Source organism: Eriocheir sinensis, chromosome 16, assembly GCF_024679095.1.
Source record: "Eriocheir sinensis breed Jianghai 21 chromosome 16, ASM2467909v1, whole genome shotgun sequence".
NCBI lineage: Eukaryota > Metazoa > Arthropoda > Malacostraca > Decapoda > Varunidae > Eriocheir > Eriocheir sinensis.
The window spans coordinates 15387011-15409160 of record NC_066524.1 but is presented as its reverse complement, the minus strand read 5'-3'; the positions used below and the strand labels follow the sequence as shown (position 1 = coordinate 15409160).

General features: G+C 40.9%; 1 protein-coding gene and 1 long non-coding RNA gene across 3 annotated transcripts; one reads left to right on the top strand and one right to left on the bottom strand.

Annotated features, from left to right (window-relative positions):
• The first annotated feature begins 8694 nt into the window (after positions 1-8694).
• On the top strand, positions 8695-11811 carry LOC126999361 (uncharacterized). The gene is made up of 2 exons (XR_007753294.1): positions 8695-10475; positions 10604-11811. It is a non-coding gene; the product is annotated as an uncharacterized LOC126999361 (long non-coding RNA).
• Positions 10113-21892, bottom strand: LOC126999360 (RNA polymerase II-associated factor 1 homolog). 2 transcript variants are annotated; one of them, XM_050861902.1, is made up of 11 exons: positions 21721-21892; positions 20770-20802; positions 20239-20331; positions 19405-19582; positions 18768-18917; positions 16879-17126; positions 15779-16021; positions 15068-15312; positions 13156-13327; positions 12624-12806; positions 10113-12432 (listed from the first exon to the last, which is right to left on the bottom strand). In XM_050861902.1, the coding sequence occupies exons 1-11, from the start codon at positions 21786-21788 to the stop codon at positions 12273-12275; spliced, it is 1773 nt and encodes a 590-aa protein (XP_050717859.1). In that variant the 5' UTR covers positions 21789-21892; the 3' UTR covers positions 10113-12272. The 2 variants fall into 2 exon arrangements, with proteins under 2 accessions (XP_050717859.1, XP_050717860.1); XM_050861903.1 differs by lacking the exon at positions 20770-20802.
• Between the last annotated feature and the right edge of the window lie 258 nt (positions 21893-22150).

Here is a 22150-nt window from a genome sequence, read left to right as displayed (position 1 = left end):
TCCTTCCTTCCTTCTATTCCTTCTCTCTCTTCCTCCATCATTCTTACGCCCAATGACAAGCGATGGAGGTCAGTTACGCCCCTCCTTCCCTCCTCTTCCTCCTTCTCTCCCTCCTTGTAGATCATCCTTGACCCCTTCCACCTTGTCACCCTCCCCACCTCTCTCTTATTTTCTAATTTTAATCATATTCTTCCTCTCCATCATTTTCCATTCTCTATGTTTTCCTCTTTTCTTTGCTTATATTTTCCCTCCTTCCCTATTTTCTTCCTTAATTATTCACCTATAATGTCCCCTCCTATTGTCCAAACACACGCGGGTATTCTATAATCAGCTTTTTTTTATAGTAACCATACATAAAACATGCCGGGAAGCCTCTGCGGGACATACTATACATAAGCAATTGGATTTAGGGTCGCTATCAGCAGTGACCTGAAACCCACAAACCACAGTAGGTCTGCCAGTGAGAGAAGCGACTACTATACGGGTTCAGTCACCGCAAATAACCTTGAATGTAAGACGCCGGGAGTCATGCAATCTATATAACTTATTGGCGAGACTGGAATACACAGTGCAGTTCTGGCGCCAGATGTACAAGAAGAGCATCGAATTAGTTGACAAAGCAGAAAGGCACCACACAAATAACATTGATGAGGGTACATTCTTAAGAGGAACGACTCGAGCAGCTCAACTTTTTTTATGCTGGAAAAGCGACGACAGCGGATGGATTCAACACAGGTCTTCAAATAGGCCTACATGGAAAGTAAAAAAAAAATAATAATAATAACAAAAAAACGTTGAACTGCATATTTTTTTCATTTTTTTACTTTCGAAATAGAAATAACGGTGTGCCGCAGAGGAGGAGACGCAGTACAGACATTGGTAGTTTTATTTTTCGTTCTTTTCAATCGAGCCAACCAAATATATTCCTTTAAAAATCGCACTGACCGTCACTTCGTTGAATAGGAGTATATTGAACGTTCTCACGCGTACCAACACCAAGGACTTAGTTAATATATTCATGCAGATCACTGGAATGCCCTGACGAATAGATTGAATTACTAAAGCAGACAGCCTAGTTATGCGACAGTACATTTTCTGAGGCCTGCTTTTCCATGTTATATCTCTTAATTGTTGTAGGAAAAGATAACATCCTCCTTCCTCCTATGTCACAGCGCAATAAACTTTCTGTAGCCTGCTTTTCCATGTTTTATTTTTTATTTGATGTAAGAAAAAAAGTTGACCTCATTTCCTTCTATGTAAGAGTGCAATAGACTTTCTGTAGCCTGCTTTTCCATGTTTTATTTTTTATTTGATGTAAGAAAAAAAGATGACCTCATTTCCTTCTATGTAAGAGTGCAATAGACCTTCTGTAGCCTGCTTTTCCATGTGTTATTTATTTTTTGATGTAAGAAAAAAAGATGACCTCATTTCCTTCTATGTAAGAGTGCAATAGACTTTCTGTAGCCTGCTTTTCCGTGTGTTATTTCTTATTTGTTATAGGGAAAGGTTGACCTCATTTCCTTCTACGTAACAATGCAATATATTTTCTGTAGCCTGCTTTTCCATGCTTTATTTCTTATTTGATGAAGGAAAAAATTGACCTCCTCCTTCCTCCAATGTAACAGTACAATAGACTTTCTGTAGCCTGCTTTTCCGTGTGTTATTTCTTATTTGTTATAGGAAAAAGTTCATCTTCTTTCCTTCTTTGTCACTATGCAATAAACTTTCTGTAGCCTGCTTTTCCGTGTGTTATTTCTTATTTGCTATAGGAAAAAGTTCACCTTCTTTCCTTCTTTGTCACTATGCAATAAACTTTCTGTAGCCTGCTTTTCCGTGTGTTATTTCTTATTTGCTATAGGAAAAAGTTCACCTTCTTTCCTTCTTTGTCACTATGCAATATATTTTCTGTAGCCTGCTTTTCCGTGTCTGATATATAAAAACCGACCCCCTTCCTTCCTTCCTACGTCTCTGTGTTCTCTTCTACGTATTCCTTCTATTTGTTATAAGAAAATGGGACTTGCTGCAGACTACCTCCTCTCCTCCTCCTCCTCCTCCTGTGCCGGTGTCTTCTTCGTATTCCTCCTCCTTCTCCTCTTCCTCCTCCTCCTCTTTCTGTTTAATCGTACATCCTCTTCCTCGGGTTTGTTTTCTTCTTTTATTTAACTTTCTTCCTCATTCGTATGTTTTCGCTAACCTCCTCCTCCTCCACCTCCTCCTCCTCTCCTCCTCCTCCTTGCCATAGCGGGATGTTGACAAGGAGTGAGTAAAGAGACGCGCCCCGCCACTCCCTCCATTCATTCTCTCTCTCTCTCTCTCTTGCTGGGAATGAATGACAATTATCTAATGACGTGTGTGTGTACGTGCGTGTGTGTGTGTGTGTGTGTGTGTGTGTGTGTGAGAGAGAGAGAGAGAGAGAGAGAGAGAGAGAGAGAGAGAGAGAGAGAGAGAGAGAGAGAGAGAGAGGAAAAGAAGGAAAAGACGGGAAGAAGTAAGGAAAAAAAAGAACAAGAGAGAGAGAGAGAGAGAGAGAGAGAGAGAGAGAGAGAGAGAGAGAGAGAGAGAGAGAGAGAGAATAAGAAAATAATTTACCCTAATCTGCGTTGCACTTTCGACAATATTATTTTAGATAAGGAGAAGGAGGAGGAAGGGAGGGAGGGAGAGGGAGAGAGAGAGAGAGGAAGAGGGGGAGGGAGGGAGAGAGGGAGAGAGAGGAAAGGAATGGAGGGCAAGGAAATGCGTAGATGATTAGGTGAACACGGGGAGAGAGAGAGAGAGAGAGAGAGAGAGAGAGAGAGAGAGAGAGAGAGAGAGAGATTTGTTACTTTACACTGTCCATAAATGTCATCATCACCACCACCACTACCACCATCATCACCACCACTACCACCATCACCACCACCACCATCACCATCACCACCATCACCATCACCACCACCACTACCACCATCATCACCACCACCACCACCACCACATATAGACACCTCCTCCTCCACCCCAACTCCTCCTCTCCACCTCACATCCACCCCTCTTCCTCCTCCTCCTCCTCCTCCTCTTCCTCCTCCTCCTCTTCCGTCATGATTTTGGAAATATAATACACAGGATGAAATGAACCCAGTCAAACCTCTCCTCCTCCTCTTCCTCCTCCTCCTCCTCCTCTTCCTTCTCCTCCTCATCTTCCTCTTCCTCCCTTGGTTTGTGGTGAAGGTGGTGGGCACACGATCTCTCTCTCTCTCTCTCAAACGTATTTTAATTTGTCCTTTTCCTAGTTCACATATTTTTCTTCTCTTCCTCCTCTTATCCTCTCTCTCTCTCTCTCTCTCTCTCTCTCTCTCTCTCTCTCTCTCTCTCTCCCACCCACACAGACACGTGCAAAATCCTTAGGTGAGGTAAAATAGTTAGAAGTTCCAAGGTCACTACTCTGGTGTTTGTTGATACTGTTGTTCTTTATGGCTTAGGAGGAGGAGGAGGAGGAGGAGGAGGAGGAGGAGGAGGAGGAGGAGGAAGAAAGGGAAAGAGAAAGGGGTAAGGTATGGAGGAACTTTTTTAGGGTAATATTTTTTTGTTCTCTTCCCTTTTTACTTTTATTCTTGTTTTTTTTCTTCATCTAACAAATTAATTATAAGTAAGATAAATAGACAAATTGATGAGTAAGAAGAAAAACTAAATGGCCCTCTGTGTGTGTGTGTGTGTGTGTGTGTGTGTGTGTGTGTGTGTGTGTGTGTGTGTGTGTGTGTGTGTTTACCAGGTACTCCCCCCCCTTCCCCCCACCCCCCTTGAAGAATTTGGCTCCTCATGTTGGCATTTCATAAGACAAGGGAGATGAGGACTCTCTCTCTCTCTGAACAATAATAACAACCACAATACTAACAACAACAACAATAATAATAATAATAATAATAATAATAATAATAATAATAATAATAATAATAATAATAATAATAATAATAATAATAATAATAATAATCGTACAGGTAGCAGCGTTCACCTGTAATAGGCTCACGCTGTTTACACCTGCAACTTAGTGTTCCCAGTACCGCTAAGTCGCCTAACCTTGCTCTCAATGCGAATGGAAGACAGTTCTGGTAGTTGTGTTTTCCGTGAAGTGGACTAGGAAGGTAGGTGGTGGTGGGTGGTGGTGGTAGTGGGTGGTGGTGGTGGCGATGTAAGCAGTCACCCACTACCACTACCATTATCACCACCACCTAATACCACTATCATCACCACCACCACCATTACTACCACCATTATCATCACCACCTACTACCATCATCACCATAACATCCACCATTTACCACCATTATGTTACTCTTCCACCACAATCACCACCATTAGAACCATTACCACCATCACTGCAACCACTATCATCACCATCACTGTCATCACCAATCCCTTACTACCACTACCACCATCGTCATCACCATTACCACCACCAATACAACCACTCTCATCACCAATCCCCTACTACCATTTCTGTCATCATTCTTCCACCACCACCACCACCATTAGAGCCATAACCACCATCACTGCAACCACTATCATCACCATCACTGTCATCACCAATCCCCTACTACCATTTCTGTCATCATTCTTCCATCACCACCATCGTCATCACCATTACCATCACCAGTAACCACTTTCCACTAAACCAACAATGACACCTCCATCAACACCACTATCATCACCACCACCACCATCATCACACTCATCACTCTTCCATATCACCAATGCCTACGTCTTTACACCACTCCAATACTTGTCAACACCACTACAACAACTACCTCTCACCACCATCACAATCATCACCATCCCTACCACAATCACCATCCTCACCATAACTTGTCACCACCACCACCACTAACACCTGTCACCACTCTCACTATCACCACCTCTTTTCACGGTCATCACCACTACCATAACCACCTCCAACACCTATCACCACCATCACCATATCACACTCAATACCTGTCATCACCACCACAACCACCTGTCACCACCACCACCACCACAACCATCATCACCACTTGTTACTACCACCAGCTGTCATCACTACCATCCCTGCATAGTGTGGGTAGTATTGGATTAGTAGTGGAGAGGAGGAGGAGGAGGAGGAGGAGGAGGAGGAGGAGGTTAAAAGTTCTTATTAATATGTTTGTACGTTTAATTTTGTTTTGTTTTCGCCTTATTTTTGGACTCTCTCTCTCTCTCTCTCTCTCTCTCTCTCTCTCTATCTCTCTCACACACACACACACACACACACACACACACACACACACACACACACACACACACACACACACACACACACACACACACTTCAAAATAAACTCCAAGATCGAGGTCATCTTTCTGTCGCTAAGTGAGGTGTGTGTGTGTGTGTGTGTGTGTGTGTGTGTGTTTAGCTACAAGAACTAGGGTAGCGGGTGGTCTCGTTTTAGGTACTGTGTGTGTGTGTGTGTGTGTGTGTGTGTGTGTGTGTGTACCCATCAGTATTATGTGTGTACGTTAAAAATTTATACATAAGCCCTAGTTGCCCTGTCTTATATATTACCTCTCTCTCTCTCTGATCATAAGCACTATTTGTTTTTCCTTTCTCTCAAGTAAACAACAAAAAAACGCATCTAAAATCTGTATTACTTATTAGTGTGTGTGTGTGTGTGTGTGTGTGTGTGTGTGTGTGTGTGTGTGTGTGTGTGATAATAATAATACTAACAAATAACAACAAAAACAACGATAAGAACAACAAAAACACTACCACCACCATCACCACCACCACTAATAACAATAATAACAACAACAACAATAATAATAATAATAATAATAATAATAATAATAATAATAATAATAATAATAATAATAATAATAATAATAATAATAATAATAATAATAATAATAATAATAATAATAATAATAACAGTAATAATTATAAGGGCCAAATACTACACATTCCCTTCCTCTCCTTTCCTCCCCTTCACTCACTCCCCGACCTTCCCTTTTAAATACACGGCGGCAGATATGAAACGTACACAAATAGCCTTAATCCAACGTCACCACACGCACATAGGTACACACGAGATAAATTAGGTACACACGTAGAGAAGAGAGGCGAGAAGGAGGAGGAGGAGGAGGAGGAGGAGGAGGAGGAGGAGGAAGGGGAAAGGGGTAGGCAGGGAGAGAGAAACGGAGGAAAAGGGAAGAAAGGGGAGGGAAAGGGAAGGAAGGAAGGAGAGAAGGGGAATGAGGAGAGGAGAGGGGAGGGGAGGGAAAGGGAAGGGAAGAGAAGGGAGGATGAGAGGAAAGAGGGGGAATAGAAAGAAGAGAAAGTTAGGTGAAGAGAGGGAAGAAGAGGAAGAAGAGAAAAGAGATAGAGGGAAAGAAAGAGAAGGAAAAGGAGGAAGTGAGAGAGGAAGAAGGGGGAGGATATGAGAGAGAAGAGAAAGGCAGGGAAAGGAAGGAAAGGGAGAAGTAGAAAGAGAAAGAGAAAAGAAGGGAATGAGGGAGGGGAAAGAAAGAAGGGAGGAAGGGAAAAGAGAAGGATAGGGAGGAAGAGGGGGGAAAATGAGAAATGGGAGAACGGAATGGGGAGAAAAAGGAGATAAGGGAGGAAGAAGGGAGGGGAGGAAACAGGAGGAAGAGGGGAGGGAGAGGAAGGGAAATGGGTGGAAAGGGAGGAAGAAGGGAAGAGGAGAGAATTAGAGGGAGAGAAAGGTAGGGAAGGAGGAGAGAGGCAGGAATAAAGAAAGGAATAAAGGAAAATAAGATAAAAGGAAAGAAAATGAGGAAGAGAAGGAGGAAAGAAAGAGAGGGGAAGAGAAAAGATAGGGGGGTAGGGGGACGAAGGAGAAGAAGAGGAAGAGAGGAAAGAGAAAGTGGAGAGGAGGGAAAGGGAGGAATAACGAAAAGAAGGAAGAGGAGGAGGAGGAGGAGGGAGAGGAGAAGAGAAAAGATAGGGGGGGTAGAGGGAAGAAGGGAAAGAAGAGGAAGAGAGAAAAGAGAAAGAGGAGAGAAGGGAAAGGGAGAAATAAGGAAAAGAAGGAGGAGGAAGAGAAGAAGGGGAGAAGGAGGAGGAGGCGGAGGAGGAGGAGGGGGAGGAGGAAGAAGAGGAGGAAGAAGAGAGGAATAAATATAGGTGTGGAAGATCAAAGAAGGCGCAGGTAGACACACACACACACACACACACATACACACACACACACACACACACACACACACACACACACACACACACACACACTCGGCATTTGAGGTAAAAAAAAAGAAATTCTATGTACGCCAAAGGGACCTTCACATACCTGGGCAAAGGTATAAATATTCAAGGTTGAGAGAGAGAGAGAGAGAGAGAGAGAGAGAGAGAGAGAGAGAGAGAGAGAGAGAGAGAGAGAGAGAGAGAGAGAGAGAGAGAGAGAGAGAGAGAGAGAGAGAGAGAGAGAGAGAGAGAGAGAGAGAGAGAGAGAGTAATTATTATATTCCTTCTGCGCACTTTCTTATCGATTGAAAAAATATAAAAGAGGAAAGAAAGAAAGAAAGAAAGAAAGGAAGGAAAGAAAGGAAGAAAGAAAGAAAGAAGAGGAACAAGAAAAAGAATAAAAAAACACATACTAACAAAAACAAGAACAAAAACAACAAAAAATAGAGAAGGAAAACAAAAAATATATAAAGAAAATTCAAAAAAGATAAAAAGTACAGAGAGACAGAGAGAGAGAGAGAGAGAGAGAGAGAGAGAGAGAGAGAGAGAGAGAGAGAGAGAGAGAGAGAGAGAGAGAGTGTGTCGAATCACTGTACACATCTACCTTTCCCTTATCTCATGTACATTAAAAAAAAAAAAAAAAAATCCCAGCATATTAAAGCAACATAAAGGACAGAGATAAAAGACCAAAATGGGGATAAAATAATAATAAAAATAAATAAAATAAATAAATAAAAGACCTTCCTCATATATCTTGTTACTGAGGAATGTAATAAAAAGTACTACCCACACAGCCATACCTCATTTTTCCCTTTATTTTCCTCCTCTTTTTTTTTTTTTTGCCTCTATCTCACACTCAAGGATGGAGGGAGAGCTGTTTTAAGTTCCTATCATACTCTTCTTCTTTTTCTATTCTTTTCATTTTACTTTCATTTTTCCTTCTATTCTTTTCATTTTACTTTCATTTTTCCTTCTATTCTTTTCATTTTACTTTCATTTTTCCTTCTATTCTTTTCATTTTACTTTCATTTTTCCTTCTATTCTTTTCATTTTACTTTCATTTTTCCTTCTTCTATCCTTTTCATTTTACTTCCATTTTTCCCCTTAGTATATTTTTTCCTCTACTACAAACTCTAGGGATGGATGGAGAGCTATTTTAAATCCCTTCTTCTTCTTCTTCTATCCTTTTATTTTACTTCCATTTTTTCCCTTAATACATTTTTTCCCTCTATCTCACACACTCAAGGGATGGATGGAGAGCTATTTTAAATCCCCTATATACTCTTCTTCTTCTTCTATCCTTATCATTTAACTTCCATTTTTTCCCTTAGTATATTTTTTCCCTCTATCTCACACACTCAAGGGATGGAGGGAGAGCTATTTTAAATCCCTTATATACTCTTCTTCTTCTTTTATCCTTATCATTTAACTTACATTTTTTCCCTTAGTATATTTTTTCCCTCTATCTCACACACTCAAGGGATGGAGGGAGAGCTATTTCAAATCCCTTATATACTTGATCTTTTTCTATTCTTTTCATTTTACTTCCATTTTTTCCCTTAATACATTTTTTTCCTCTACTACACACTCAAGGGATGGATGGAGAGCTATTTTAAATCCCCTATATACTCTTCTTTTTCTTCTATTCTTTTCATTTTACTTCCATTTTTTCCTTAGTATATTTTTTCCTCTAATACACACTCAAGGGATGGATGGAGAGCTATTTTAAACCCCTTATATACCCTTCTTACTCTCGTACCCTTTGAATTTTACTTCCATTTTTCCCTTTCTATATTTTTTTCCTCTATTACGCACTCAAGAGATGGAGGGTAAGTTATTTTAAATCCCTTATATACTCGACCTTCTTTTATCCTTTTCATTTTTTCTTCTTCTGTCTGCCTCCTCCCTTTTCCCTTTAATTGCATAGTGTAGTGATAATAATAAAAATAATTATAAAGTCTTCCTAAGCTAAAGTCTGCTAAAGGGGAGGAGAAGGTATAGGGAGGAGAGAAAGGTAGGGGAGGAAAGGAATATGGGAGAAGGAAAGGGAATGAGGAAGGGGAGGAGAAAGAGGAAGACGGTGGGGAATCATGCTAAAAGGTAGGGGAGGAAAAGAATATGGGAGAAGAAAAGGGAATGAGGAAGGGGAGGAGATAGGGGAAGATAAAAAGTTGGAAAGTTTCATTTAGTTGGCGCAACATCTGTGGTCATATGCCGGAGAGACAGAAGGGGAAGGAAAGAGGAAGATAAAAGCTAACAGTAACAGTAATAGTAGTGATAACAATACTTCTTTTTGCATTTTTTTACACTTTATTTAGAAATCAGGAGTAACATCTCCACTAGGTACTATGTCAATCTGTGTTCTGTTCAAGGGCCAGGAGAGCAGGTTCATAATGCTCTTAAGGTCACCATCGTTCATCATTCTGCTGGGTTGGCACTCACCATATCACCCCAATTTAGCTATTTATCTTATTTTGTATAGTCTCGTGAAGTTTTGCGTTAAGGGTAGGAAAGGAGGATGAGAGAGGAAGAATGGGGAGGAGGATATGAGAGAAAAGAGAAAGGCAGGGAAAGGAAGGAAAGGAAAAGAGAAGTAGAGGAAACAGGAATAAGACGAGGAATAAGAGAAAAGCACTGTATCATTCCGCCTTACTAAGTTAACAGGCTGGGAAAGTTTTGGTTGACGATGATTTTAACCTTCACTTTCAACTTATTCTAGGAGGTATAAATCATTTCACTATTAGTTTAAGTCATGCCGGTCAGTATATCACTCCAGCACTTATTTATTCCTCTTTTATTTTCTATATTTTCAGGTTTAAAATTTCAGGTCGTTGATCATTTTTCACGTTAATTTCCGACTCATTCTAGCGAGTAAACATCACTTCGCTAGTTCAGGTCATGTCATTCTGCACTTCACTTCAACACTCACTTTTCTTTTTTTTTGTATATTTTCTGGGTGATAATATTTCACCTCAATTTTCAACTTATTCTAGCTAGCATACATCCCTTCCCCTGGTCAGGTCATACCGTTCAGCGTGTCATTCCAACACTTGTTAATTCCTCATTTTTGTGTAATTTTCAGGTTTAAAATTTCTTGCTGATAATTTTTCGCCTTAATTATTTTCAACTTATTTTAGCGAGTGCACATCATTTCACAAGTTCAGGTCACGTCATTCAGCATATCACTCTAACACTCATTCATTTCTTTTTTTATTTTGTATTTTCTGGTTGATAATATTTCATCTTAGTTCTCTACTTATGCTACCGCGTTTAAATCATTTCACTAGTTCAGGTCATGTCATTCCGCTTGTCACTCCAACACTCATTCATTTCTTTTTTTATTTTGTATTTTCTGGTTGATAATATTTCATCTTAGTTCTCTACTTATGCTAGCGCGTTTAAATCATTTCACACATTCAGGTCATGTCATTCCGCTTGTAACTTCAACACTCATTCATTTCTTTTTCATGTACTTTCAGGTTTAAAAGTCTTCATTGATGATAACTTTTCACTTTAATTTTCAACTTACCAAAGCGAGTACACATCCTTTCACTAGCTCTGGTCACATCATTCAGCATATCACTCCAACCCTCATTCACTTCTCTATAATTTGTGTGTGTTTTCTATGATTATAATTTTTCACTTTAATTTTCAACTTACCCGAGCGAGTACACATCCTTTCACTTGTTCAGGTCACACCATTCAGCATATCACTCCAACCCTCATTCACTTCTCTATAATTTGTGTGTGTTTTTTATGATTATAATTTTTCACTTTAATTTTCAACTTACCCGAGCGAGTACACATCCTTTCACTCATTCAGGTCACATCATTCAGCATATCACTCCAACCCTCATTCACTTCTCTATAATTTGTGTGTATTTTCAATGACTATAATCATTCCACTGGACAAGCCATGAGTCCATCAACATGTATTTCCACCTTGCTCATGCCCTTAATGCGACAGAGATGAGCACTGAGACCATGAACAGCATTAGCATACCTTATCATGCACTTCACTGTACAAGGTTGTGGGTCCTCATATCCTCTCCTACAGTAAACATGGCAACTATACATCATTCCACAAGGACAAGCCATAATTTTGTCCCAGCATGCCATTACCATTCCACACCGCCTAGCATGACTGTCTGTTGGCCCTTTCGGTGAGGAGTGAGAGAAGGTAGCGAGTCCATACCATATGTTCTCTCTTGTCCTCATATGTCTAAGGACCGATAGCAGAGGACACGTGACCAGTTGGAATTTACATATATTTATTTATAAAAGAATGGGTGGCTTTCAAATATGAACAGATAAACAAACAGACAGAACAATAGACAGATACATACTCTCTCACACACACACACACACACACACACACACACACACACACACATTCTTCCCACCCAGTTTTTCTCTCTCGATGGCTTTGCTTGCTCGCCTAACCTAACCTAACCACCGATAATGAGGGAAGCCAAACACAATGATAGCCTAAAATAAAACACTTCCCCTGCACCAACACCTCGGATGCTTGGCAAAGAATGGAGGAAGAAAAAGCGAGGAAAGTGGAGTAAGAAGTATCTGGCAACACACGAAAGGAGAAAAAGTGAAAAGAAGTGGAAAAAAAAGAGTAGGAAGTAACAGTTTGCTTGGAGATTCAATGAGGCAAAGTGTGAAAGAAGAAAAACTGAGGAAAAGGGAGTTAGAAGCACCTGACTGGACAACACATGAAGATGGAGAGTGAAAGAAAAGTAGGGAAAAGGGAGGATGAACCAATATTATTCTTGGAGTTTGGTGATGCATGAAGGGAAAGTGGGAAAAACAAAAAGGAATGAGTTTCAATCGTAAGCAAAAGAAAAAGAACATGAAAGAAAAGCAGGGAAAAGGGAGGATGAACCAACATTATTCTTGGAGTTTGGTGATGCATGAAGGAAGAGCAGGAAAAACAAAAAGGAATAAGCGTTTCAATCGTGTGTAAAAGAAGAAAAAGTGAAGAAAAAATTATATAAAAGGAAAAAGAAGTAACATTTTTCTAGGCGACCCAGTGAGGCAACGTGACAACTCCACAAACTCTCTCCATACTTTCTTACTTTCACTCTGAGTCTGATCCTGAGCCAGAGTCTGAGGAGCGAGAGTCTGAGCCGGAGTGCTGGGGTGTGGCGGCTTGAGGGGCGGCTGGTGACCCACTGCCACTCCGCCGGCTGGAACGACCTGACCTGCTGGAGCGGCCTGACCTTGCTGACCTCGCTGACCTGGAGAAGTGAGGTCAAAGTGGAGTTAAGTCGATGGTCAATATAGGATTTGATTTTTTGGTGTGTTTTTTCCTTGTTTTTGCGCTTGATCGGTTTCCTTTATTGCAAAAAAAATAAATAAATAAATAAAAAATAAATAAATAAGTGTATCTATTATTATTATCTTTACTATTACACACACACACACACACCTTTCAGAGCTTGCCGGGGAACCAGTCCGGGATCGGTTTTCAGGGGTACGCGATCCACTCTTTGACCTCGACCTCAGCCTTGACCTCGAGCGTGACCTTGACTTTGACCTCGACGGAGAGCGGGAACGAGAGCGAGTGGGCGAGCGAGAAGCCCTTGACCCCGAGGATGACCTGGATCGTGACCTGAGGGAGAGGTGAGGGTGAGAAGATGAATGGTGAGGGAGAGGAAGGGGGACAAGGGAGGGGAGAGAGAGAGAGAGAGAGAGAGAGAGAGAGAGAGAGAGAGAGAGAGAGAGAGAGAGAGAGAGAGAGAAATAATAACTCAAAATATACAAAAACTCGTAATAGAAAGAAAAAAATTATTGCCTCCCTCAAAAAAATAAAGGAAAAAAATTATTAAAAGAGGAAAAAATAAAAAAAATACAACCATACTCTATACTTTATCTATTTTATTATCTATCTATTATCAATCTGCTTTATTATCTACCTTTATTTTATTTTTTTCCTCTCAAACTAACAATTCTTTTCTCACCTGGACTTGGTTTTGCTCCTCGACCTCGACCTAGACTTTGACCTCGACCCGGATCGCGACCTTGACCTTGAGCCACTGCCGGAGCGCGAGCCTGACCTGCTGCGCGGAGGCTCCTTGCTGCGGGACCGTGACCTGACGCTGCCCTCCTCGTCGTCTGACCCTTTGTGACTACCTGGAGGGGGAAGGGGAGGGGACAAGGGTTAGGTTACGTTAGGTTAGGTTAGGTTAGCTAAGGTTATTTTTTCATTATATAGTTTGTTTATTAGTTTAGTTTCTATGTTAGTACAGTTTTTACTAGTTCATTTACGTTAGTTTTTATGTTAGTGTAGTTTTTGTTAATTAGCTTCCATTTATGGTAGTTTAGGGTATGTTAATTTCTGTTAGTTTTAGGTTATGTTAGCTTTGGTTTTTGTTAGCTCATGGTACTTATTTTCTGTTAATTAATTTGTTAGATTAGGATATGTTAGTATGTTAGTTTGTTTGCTAGTGTTTGTTAGTAAGTTTTTATAAGGTTATCTTAGTTTTGTTAGTTTCAATTAGTTTACTTTCTAATTGTTAGTTTTAATTTTGGTCATGTTGTTGGTATCATCTACATCATCACTTATTATTATGGCTATTATTTGGTGATGGAGCGGGATTTAGGCGTTAGTTTATGCCATTATAATACAAATCATCATCACATTATTATAACCATTATCATCATTGCTCCTTTAACCCGGTAGCAGCAATGGGCCAAATTTGTGGCTTTACCGTGTACCAGCAATGGGTCAAATTTGTGGCTTTACCGTGTACCAGCAATGGGCCAAATTTGTGGCTTTACTGTGTACCAGCAATGGGCCAAATTTGTGGCTTTACTGTGTACCAGCAATGGGCCAAATTTGTGGCTTTACTGTGTACCAGCAATGGGCCAAATTTGTGGCTTTACTGTGTACCAGCAATGGGTCAAATTTGTGGCTTTACTGTGTACCAGCAATGGGTCAAATTTGTGGCTTTACTGTGTACCAGCAATGGGTCAAATTTGTGGCTTTACCGTGTACCAGCAATGGGTCAAATTTGTGGCTTTACCGTGTACCAGCAATGGGTCAAATTTGTGGCTTTACCATGTACCAGCAATGGGTCAAATTTGTGGCTTTACCATGTACCAGCAATGGGTCAAATTTGTGGCTTTACCGTGTACCAGCAATGGGTCAAATTTGTGGCTTTACCATGTACCAGCAATGGGTCAAATTTGTGGCTTTACTGTGTACCAGCAATGGGTCAAATTTGTGGCTTTACCATGTACCAGCAATGGGTCAAATTTGTGGCTTTACCATGTACCAGCAATGGGTCAAATTTGTGGCTTTACCGTGTACCAGCAATGGGTCAAATTTGTGGCTTTACCATGTACCAGCAATGGGTCAAATTTGTGGCTTTACCGTGTACCAGCAATGGGTTAAATTTGTGGCTTTACCGTGTACCAGCAATGGGCCAAATTTTTGCATTGACATAAACCCCCAAAAATAGAGGATGCATAAACTGATCACAAATGCGTTGATATATATTATAAAATGGTTTGCGCGAGTGATGATTTTTTCTCATTAATTCGCTTAGAGGGGCCTTTTAACCCAGTAGCAGCAGGGATCATGTTTCTTAATGGTCCCTCTAAGCGAGAAAAATGAGAAAAAATCATCCCTCACACAAACCATTTCATAATATATATCAATACATTTGTGATCAGATTATGTATCATCTATTCTGTTGGGGTTTATATCATGGCACAAATTTGGTATGTCGCTGCTACCAGGTTAAGAAACATGATCCCCGCAGCTACCGGGTTAATTTTGTAGATTTAGCATCATTTTTTGGGCTGGTATATATCATTCTCTCTCTCTCTCTCTCTCTCTCTCTCTCTCTCTCTCTCTCATCAGCTCACCTTCTTCACCTTCCCCTTCACCTTCAGCTTTCTCCTGAGTCTCAACCTCCATCTCTTCCTCCTCCTCTTCTTCCTCCTCCTCCTCTTCCTCTTCCTCCTCCTCCTCCTCGCCCGGTGGCTCCAGCATCCTCTCCCTGAAGCGCTGAGTCTTGTGTTCGTGGGCGTTGAGGGGTCGGTGGCGCACAACCAGGCGGGAGTTGTTCGGTTGCTGGCCCTGCTTCAGCCTCCTCTTGCTCAGTCGCACTCTGGTGGATAGCGTGGAGGATGGGATTTTAGTAGTAGTGGTAGAAGTAGTAGTAGTAGTAGTGGTGGTAATAGTGGTAGTTGTAGTAGTAGTAGTAGTAGTAAGAGTGGAAGATGAAGGAAGGCAAAGAAAAAAGAAGATGAAAGAGAGGGAGATGAAGAAAAAGAATATAGAGAGGAAGAAAAAAGAGAAGAAGACAAAGAAGAAAAAAATAGTACAGTACAAGACAAAGAAAATTAAGTTAGTATAGCATTAGTAGTAGTGATAGTAGTAGTAGTAGTAGTAATGTGAGTATTAGTAGTAAAAGTAGTAGAAATAGCAGTAGTAGTAGTAGTAGTAATAACAACACAAAACAACACCACACATCACCATAACACAACTACTCCATTTTTACAACAATCTTCAACATTTCCCATTAATAACAATAAAATAAATAAATAAAAAAAATCACCGAGGCCAACCCATACCTCGTCTCCAGCTCGTTGTAGTAGACCCCATCGTTCCGCACCACCATGAAGTAGTTCTCCTCGTAGCCCTTCGACGCCTTGTTCTTCACGTTCCAGTTGTACTCTCGCGCCATCAGGTAGTCGTACTGCTCCTCGTCCTGGTACTCTACGCCCTCGTCCTGGTCCTTCTTCCTCTTGGTGAGCGTGTCTTCGGTGGGGAGGAAGTACGCTACGAACTGCTCTCCGCTCTCGTCCATCACACCCCTGGAGGATTGGTTTGGTGGGGATTAGGAGGGGATTGAGGTGTGGGAAATGGGGTTAGTGAATGCGTGGATATATGTGTGGGTAACTTTTGCAGTGTGTGTGTTTGTGTATGCTTGAGTGTGACTATCTGGATCAGTGTTGGTGTGTGTGTGTGTGTGTGTGTGTGTGTGTGTGTGTGTGTGTGTGTGTTATTAAGTAAATGTGTGGATAAGTGCGGATCAGGGTTAGTTTGTGTTTGTGTGTGGAAGTTGGTGTGTGAATGAATGTGTGGGTGAGTGAGTGAGGTATGAATGAGTATATTAACGAGTGATGAACGTAAAAGTCTGCGAGTGAATGAGTGTACTGATAAGTGAGAATAAGAAGTGTGAATGAGTAAATTATAGAGATGTATATAGGAATGCATGAGTTAGTGTGTGTGTACTATAGGTCGAATGATAAATGAATAGCATGTATACTTAATGTTCTCAATGGGTGAAGGAGACAAAATAAGGATAAATGTAAGTAAATGAATGAATAAGCTTACGTTCCTACCCCGTCTAACCTGGTAGGGGAACATAAGGACATTAAACAAAGAAGACAAAAGAAAATTAAACAAAGAAGAAAGAAGATTAGAGACAAGATCCATGGATACTTGATGTTCTCAATGAGTGAAGGAGACAAAATAAGGATAGATGTGTGTAAGTAAATGAATAAGCTTACATTCCTACCCCGTTTAACCTGGTAGGGGAACATAAGGACATTAAACAAAGAAGACAAAAGAAAAAGATTATGGGCATGATGAGAGACATAAGAAAATTAAACAAAAAAGAAAGAAGATTAGAGACAAGATGAGAGACCAACCAAGCAATCCCACTCACCTAATCATAGCCTGAGACATCTCCTCAAGCTGGGCGGGCATCGGTCTTCCCACAGGGGCCGGGTCAGAGTCGAAGATGACCTGGGCGCACGGGTACTTCCAGAGTGAGAAGTCGGGGAATATGGGCAGCTCCTCCACGGCCACCACCCCCGGCTTGCTGTAGTGAACCTTGAGGGGTGTTTTGACATCCTTGAAGGTCTTTTCGATGGCCTCCAGTTGGCTGTCTCGGTCTGTGTATACGTTTTCATCCTGAGGGAATCGAGGGAGGGAGAGAAAGGTTGAGTGTGAGTGTTTTCTTCCGACGTAATAGCATGGGAGAAGAAGGAGGAGAAGAAGAAAGCAAGGGAGAGAAAGGATAAAGGTAAGTGTTTTCTTTCTACATAATAGCATGGGAGAAGGAGGAGGAAAAGAAGAAGAAAGCAAGGGAGAGAAAGGATAAAGGTGAGTGTTTTCTTTCTACATAATAGCATGGGAGAAGAAGGAGGAGAAGAAGAAGAAAGCAAGGGAGAGAAAGGATAAAGGTGAGTGTTTTCTTTCTACATAATAGCATGGGAGAAGGAGGAGGAAAAGAAGAAGAAAGCAACGGAGAGAAAGGATGAATGTGAGTGTTTTCTTTCTACATAATAGCATGGGAGAAGGAGGAGGAAAAGAAGAAGAAAGCAAGGGAGAGAAAGGATGAATGTGAGTGTTTTCTTTCTACATAATAGCATGGGAGAAGAAGAAGAAGAAGAAGAAAGCAAGGGAGAGAAAGGATGAATGTGAGTGTTTTCTTTCTACATAATAGCATGGGAGAAGAAGAAGAAGAAGAAAGCAGGAGGGAGGGAGAGAAAGGCTGAGTGTGAGTTTTCTTTCGACATAATAACATAGAAGAAGGAGAAGAAGAAGAAGAAGAAAGCAGAAGGGAGGGAGAGAAAGGTTGAGTGTGAGTTTTCTTTCGACATAATAGCATAGAAGAAGAAGAAGGAGAAGAAGAAAGCAGGAGGGAGGGAGAGAAAGGTTGAGGTTGAGTTTTCTTTCGACATAATAGCATAGAAGAAGAAGAAGGAGAAGAAGAAAGCAAGGGAGAGAAAGGTTGAGGTTGAGTTTTCTTTTGACATAATAACATAGAAGAAGAGGGAGAAGAAGAAGAAAGCAAGGGAGAGAAAGGATGAAGGCGAGTGTTTTCTTTCTACGTAATACCAGTGAAGATGAAAAAGATGATGATGAAGAAGACAAAAGTAATAACATAGGAGATTAACCAAGGACAAATCAATATAAAGAATGAAAGGCCACGTCATGGAACTTTGTATGCATTTTCCGCCTAAGGGAAGAGAGAGAAAGAAAGGATGACTGGGAGTTTTTTCTTCCTATGTAATTGCTTAAGTCTAGTTGAGGACAAATGAAAATAAAGACTGTACAGCTACTAGGACAGAATAAGGGGTTAGTTTTTGTTGCTGCAATAATACACATTCTTATCACTTATTATTATAGCTCGTGTTTAATTATTTCGGAGTAGGCTTGCACTTGACTGAAGACTGCAGAAGTTGGAAAGTTTCGTTTAGTCGGCGCAACATCTGTGGTCATATGCCGGAGAGAGACAGAAGGGGAAGGAATTATAGGAGGAGGGAACAGATCCCAGGAGACGGGACACAACCCACGATTAATACCTGGTACCCATTCACTGCTGGGTGCACAGGGGCATAGGATATCGGAAAAGCCGCCCAAATTTTTCCACTCCGCCCGGGAATCGAACCCGGGCTCTCTCAGTTGTGAGCCGTGTGTGACTGAAGACTGCAAAAAAACAAATGTGGAAAAGACTGCAACAAAACAAAAAGGCATAAGACTGCAAAAAATGAAAATCTATATAAAGTGACGGAAAGAAGTCAAAATCATAAATCCAAACCCACTCACCGCCTGTTGCTTCCTACGCGTGGCAAAACCGACAGTGGCTTCAATCTTCTCGTTGGTCTGCGGCTGGAATCGCGTCGGCTCGGTGGAGATGTATTCTGTCCGCCGCAGCCATGACACATTGACGTGGTGATGTCTTGACCTCTTGGCATCCTGGGGTGAGGAGAGGAAGGGGTGAGAAGGGAGGGTGAAGGGAAGGGGGTTGTGGCAGTATTGTTTTGTTTTCAGTTATAGTTAATTTTGTCTTTTTTTCCAGTTGTTTTTAGTTTCTGTTAGTTAGATTATGCTAGTAAGAGAGATGAGAAAAGAGCAACAAAGAGGTTAGATAAAAAGGAGAAAAACGAGAGTATATAAGAAAAAACAAGAAAAAGAAAATGTAAGAAAAAAGAAGAGGAAAAGAATGTAAGAAAAAGATAAGAAAAGAGAAAGAGAATGTAAGAAAAAAGATATGAAAAGAGAAAGAGAATAAGAGATAAGAAAATTAGAAAAAGAATGAAGGGAAAAAGATGAGAGAAATAGAATGTAAGAGGAATAAAAAATGAATAAAGATAGAAAGAGAATGCAAGAAAAAAATGAGAAAAGAGAGAATATAAAGTAACCCATCAAAACAACCACCCCTAAGACAAGCCCAATTTCCAACCTGTGGGGTGAGAATGTCGTCCTCCAGCAGTTTCTCATCGGTGGGGTGGAGTTGGTCGCCAGCCACTGGGACGTATGCCTCGGGGTTGATCAGATCGATGGTCACCCCGAGGTCATGCTCCGTCAAAACCTCATACTTGTAATTCTTCTCCAGCGAGGTTTGTTTATACCGTACGTACCTGTGGGAGGAGGGATGGAAGGGGAGAGGGGGGTGTTAAGTTGCAAAATGGTTTCAATAGCTGTAGATATAGGAGAAAGAGTTGCAAAAAAATCATATAAAATTAAGGAAAACAGAAATGAAAAGGGTTGCGTTGTGTTAGGTTGCAAAATGGTTTCAATAGCTGTAGATATAGGAGAAAGAATTGCAAAAAAATCATATAAAAAGAAGGAAAACAGAAATGAAAAGGGTTGCGGTGTGTTAGGTTGCAAAATGGTTTCAACAGTTGTAGATGTAAGAGTTGTTAGAAAATCATTCCTATAAATATTGTTTTTTTATCATCTGCAAAAAGATGGGAAAAATAATAAGAAAGCCTGGAGGTAGTGAAGGAGTATTGACATAAAAAAATAAAAAGTCTAGGTAATATATATACACACATACACAAATACAGAGTTTTCTTAATATGTGAGGAGAGAAAAGGGAGCAAAAAGCCTGAATGCAGCATAGGAACAAAAATAGAAAATAGTTTAACATGCTGTTGATAATGAAAACTAATAACAAAAATATAAATTTGTACTTTCATAGACAATGCTACAAAAAAAAATATATAAAGTAGATAAACAAATAAATAAATGTGTATATCTATATTTGCATATTTTCGTCCATTGTTCCACCCACCTGTTGGAATCGAAGGGGTAGTTGATGAACTTGGGGTCAAAGGGAATGTCCGGCAGGGTGTTGCAGTACTTGACCCGACTCACCAGGTCAGATCTGTGGGCAGGGAGTCAGCAGGTGAGTGGAGGGCATAATAAAGCAGCTCAAACATGAAATCCGACAGTCAGTTGCATTAATAATTTTCTCACTGTGTGCTCATTAATGTCAACTACAACTCAATATGGTGTACCTGTAATGGTTAAATGTGTGATGGAAAAAGAGGGGAATTCATCTATCAACACACACACAATGGAATATATTACCAATCAATGGAATATATTATTAATGTGTGCTAAAAACCTTCACACTTTAAAAAAAATGAAACAATATTTTCAAGAGACAGGAAACTACAGATTTGACTCAATCATGTAAAAAAATATAAGTAGAACACACTCACACACATGACTGCTCCAACACACAACTGTAGTCATCACAAAATAAAACGTATCACACACTTCATCGTCCTGCGCAACACTGACAAGCACGGGTACTTGCCTTCGAATGTGAATCTGCTCCTGCTGAGGATGGCTTGTGGGAGGGAAAGACAATTATACACTACTGTGAAAGAGGATTAGAGAAGCAGGATGGGTCATGAATGTACTAACGGTGTGATGGGGGGTATGTTGAGGCATGTGGAGAGGATGGATGAGGTGTGGGGTGGGTTTGGGAGGTACTCTCACCTGGTAGGGCCTCACCACCATCAAACAGCCAGAGCTGGGCAGGGGGGTGGGCCCTGCAGACTCTGACAGATAGGTGTACTTGAGGATGAAGTGTTTAAGGATTGACACTGACATACTTGAGGCAGTTTGGGTGATATTATTCCAAAAGTACACACATTTCACGGTGAAGGACAACTTTGCGCTATGCGAGGTATATAATGTGTGCACATACAAACCCTGCTGCATTAATTTGCTGTCGTAAATTACGTAAATGACTAATTTTTGAGATTTGAGCAACTTAATAAAGGACGATATGTTAGTATTAATGGCGATAGATCACTGCTTAGCAGTGATAGGTCACTGTTTGTGGCAAGGTGTTACTATCTTCAGTGGTGGAAGGTTACGGTTTTAACAGCAATGAGTTACTGTCGACTAAATTTTAGTGGGGTTCTGTTAGTTAAAAACACGGAATGGCAGCACTCAGATGCAGTACTGGTCATGCCGGTCACCTTGAGTCGTGTAAAGGTCTGGAGCAACAGTAAAAACAGCAATGACATGTGTGCGGGAACCCGCGGCGGACTTGGGATTAAGACTGGTTTTGTTAATGCGCTTCCTACATCTCCTGACTCGAGGGCTTCTGTACACTCTGCTCCCCGAACTAATCCAGCAAACACCGTGTTGGCCGCGCCAGGAAGGCGGCACTGGACGAGAAGACACACCAGGCTGCCTTCACATCACCTTGCTTTACGGCTTGTTCTCTAGAGCCTACATATTTCACCCGTCTTACCTCCTTTCTCCGGTGCGTGGACGCTTTTCCCGGTCCACGGCGTGTGCTTGGTTCACTGTGGGCGGCATTTTCAGCTTGGAGGCTCACCAGGGGGATAACAAGGGAAATAAAGGTAAAAATGTGAGTGGCGGCGCTGGGTCTTGTAAGGGCTGCCTCACCATAACAAACCCTTAAGCTTGATCTTGACGTCATAGTATAGGTAACTTGATCTTGGTTCAGGACACATTTATTTTCATTATCTCTTATTTTCCCGTATTTCATTTACTTGTTCATGTATTTAATAACTGTTGACACGATCTTTAAACTTATGGGGTATATATATTTTTTTTATCAATAGCATGCTCAACTATTCTGTATTTTTGACTTATTTCCTTTTTTTATATATGAATGAGTTAGAGAGAGAGAGAGAGAGAGAGAGAGAGAGAGAGTC

Bases quoted from the DNA above. Each gene is read 5' to 3' on its own strand.
- LOC126999360 (XM_050861902.1), bottom strand. From the start codon at position 21,788: ATGCCGCCCACAGTGAACCAAGCACACGCCGTGGACCGGGAAAAGCGT. The intron at 15,313-15,778 runs GTATGGGTTGGC...GCTATCCACCAG, and splicing joins TACAACGAGCTGGAGACGAG to AGTGCGACTGAGCAAGAGGA. The intron at 13,328-15,067 runs GTGAGCTGATGA...TTCCCCCTCCAG, and splicing joins TGAAGGGGAAGGTGAAGAAG to GTAGTCACAAAGGGTCAGAC.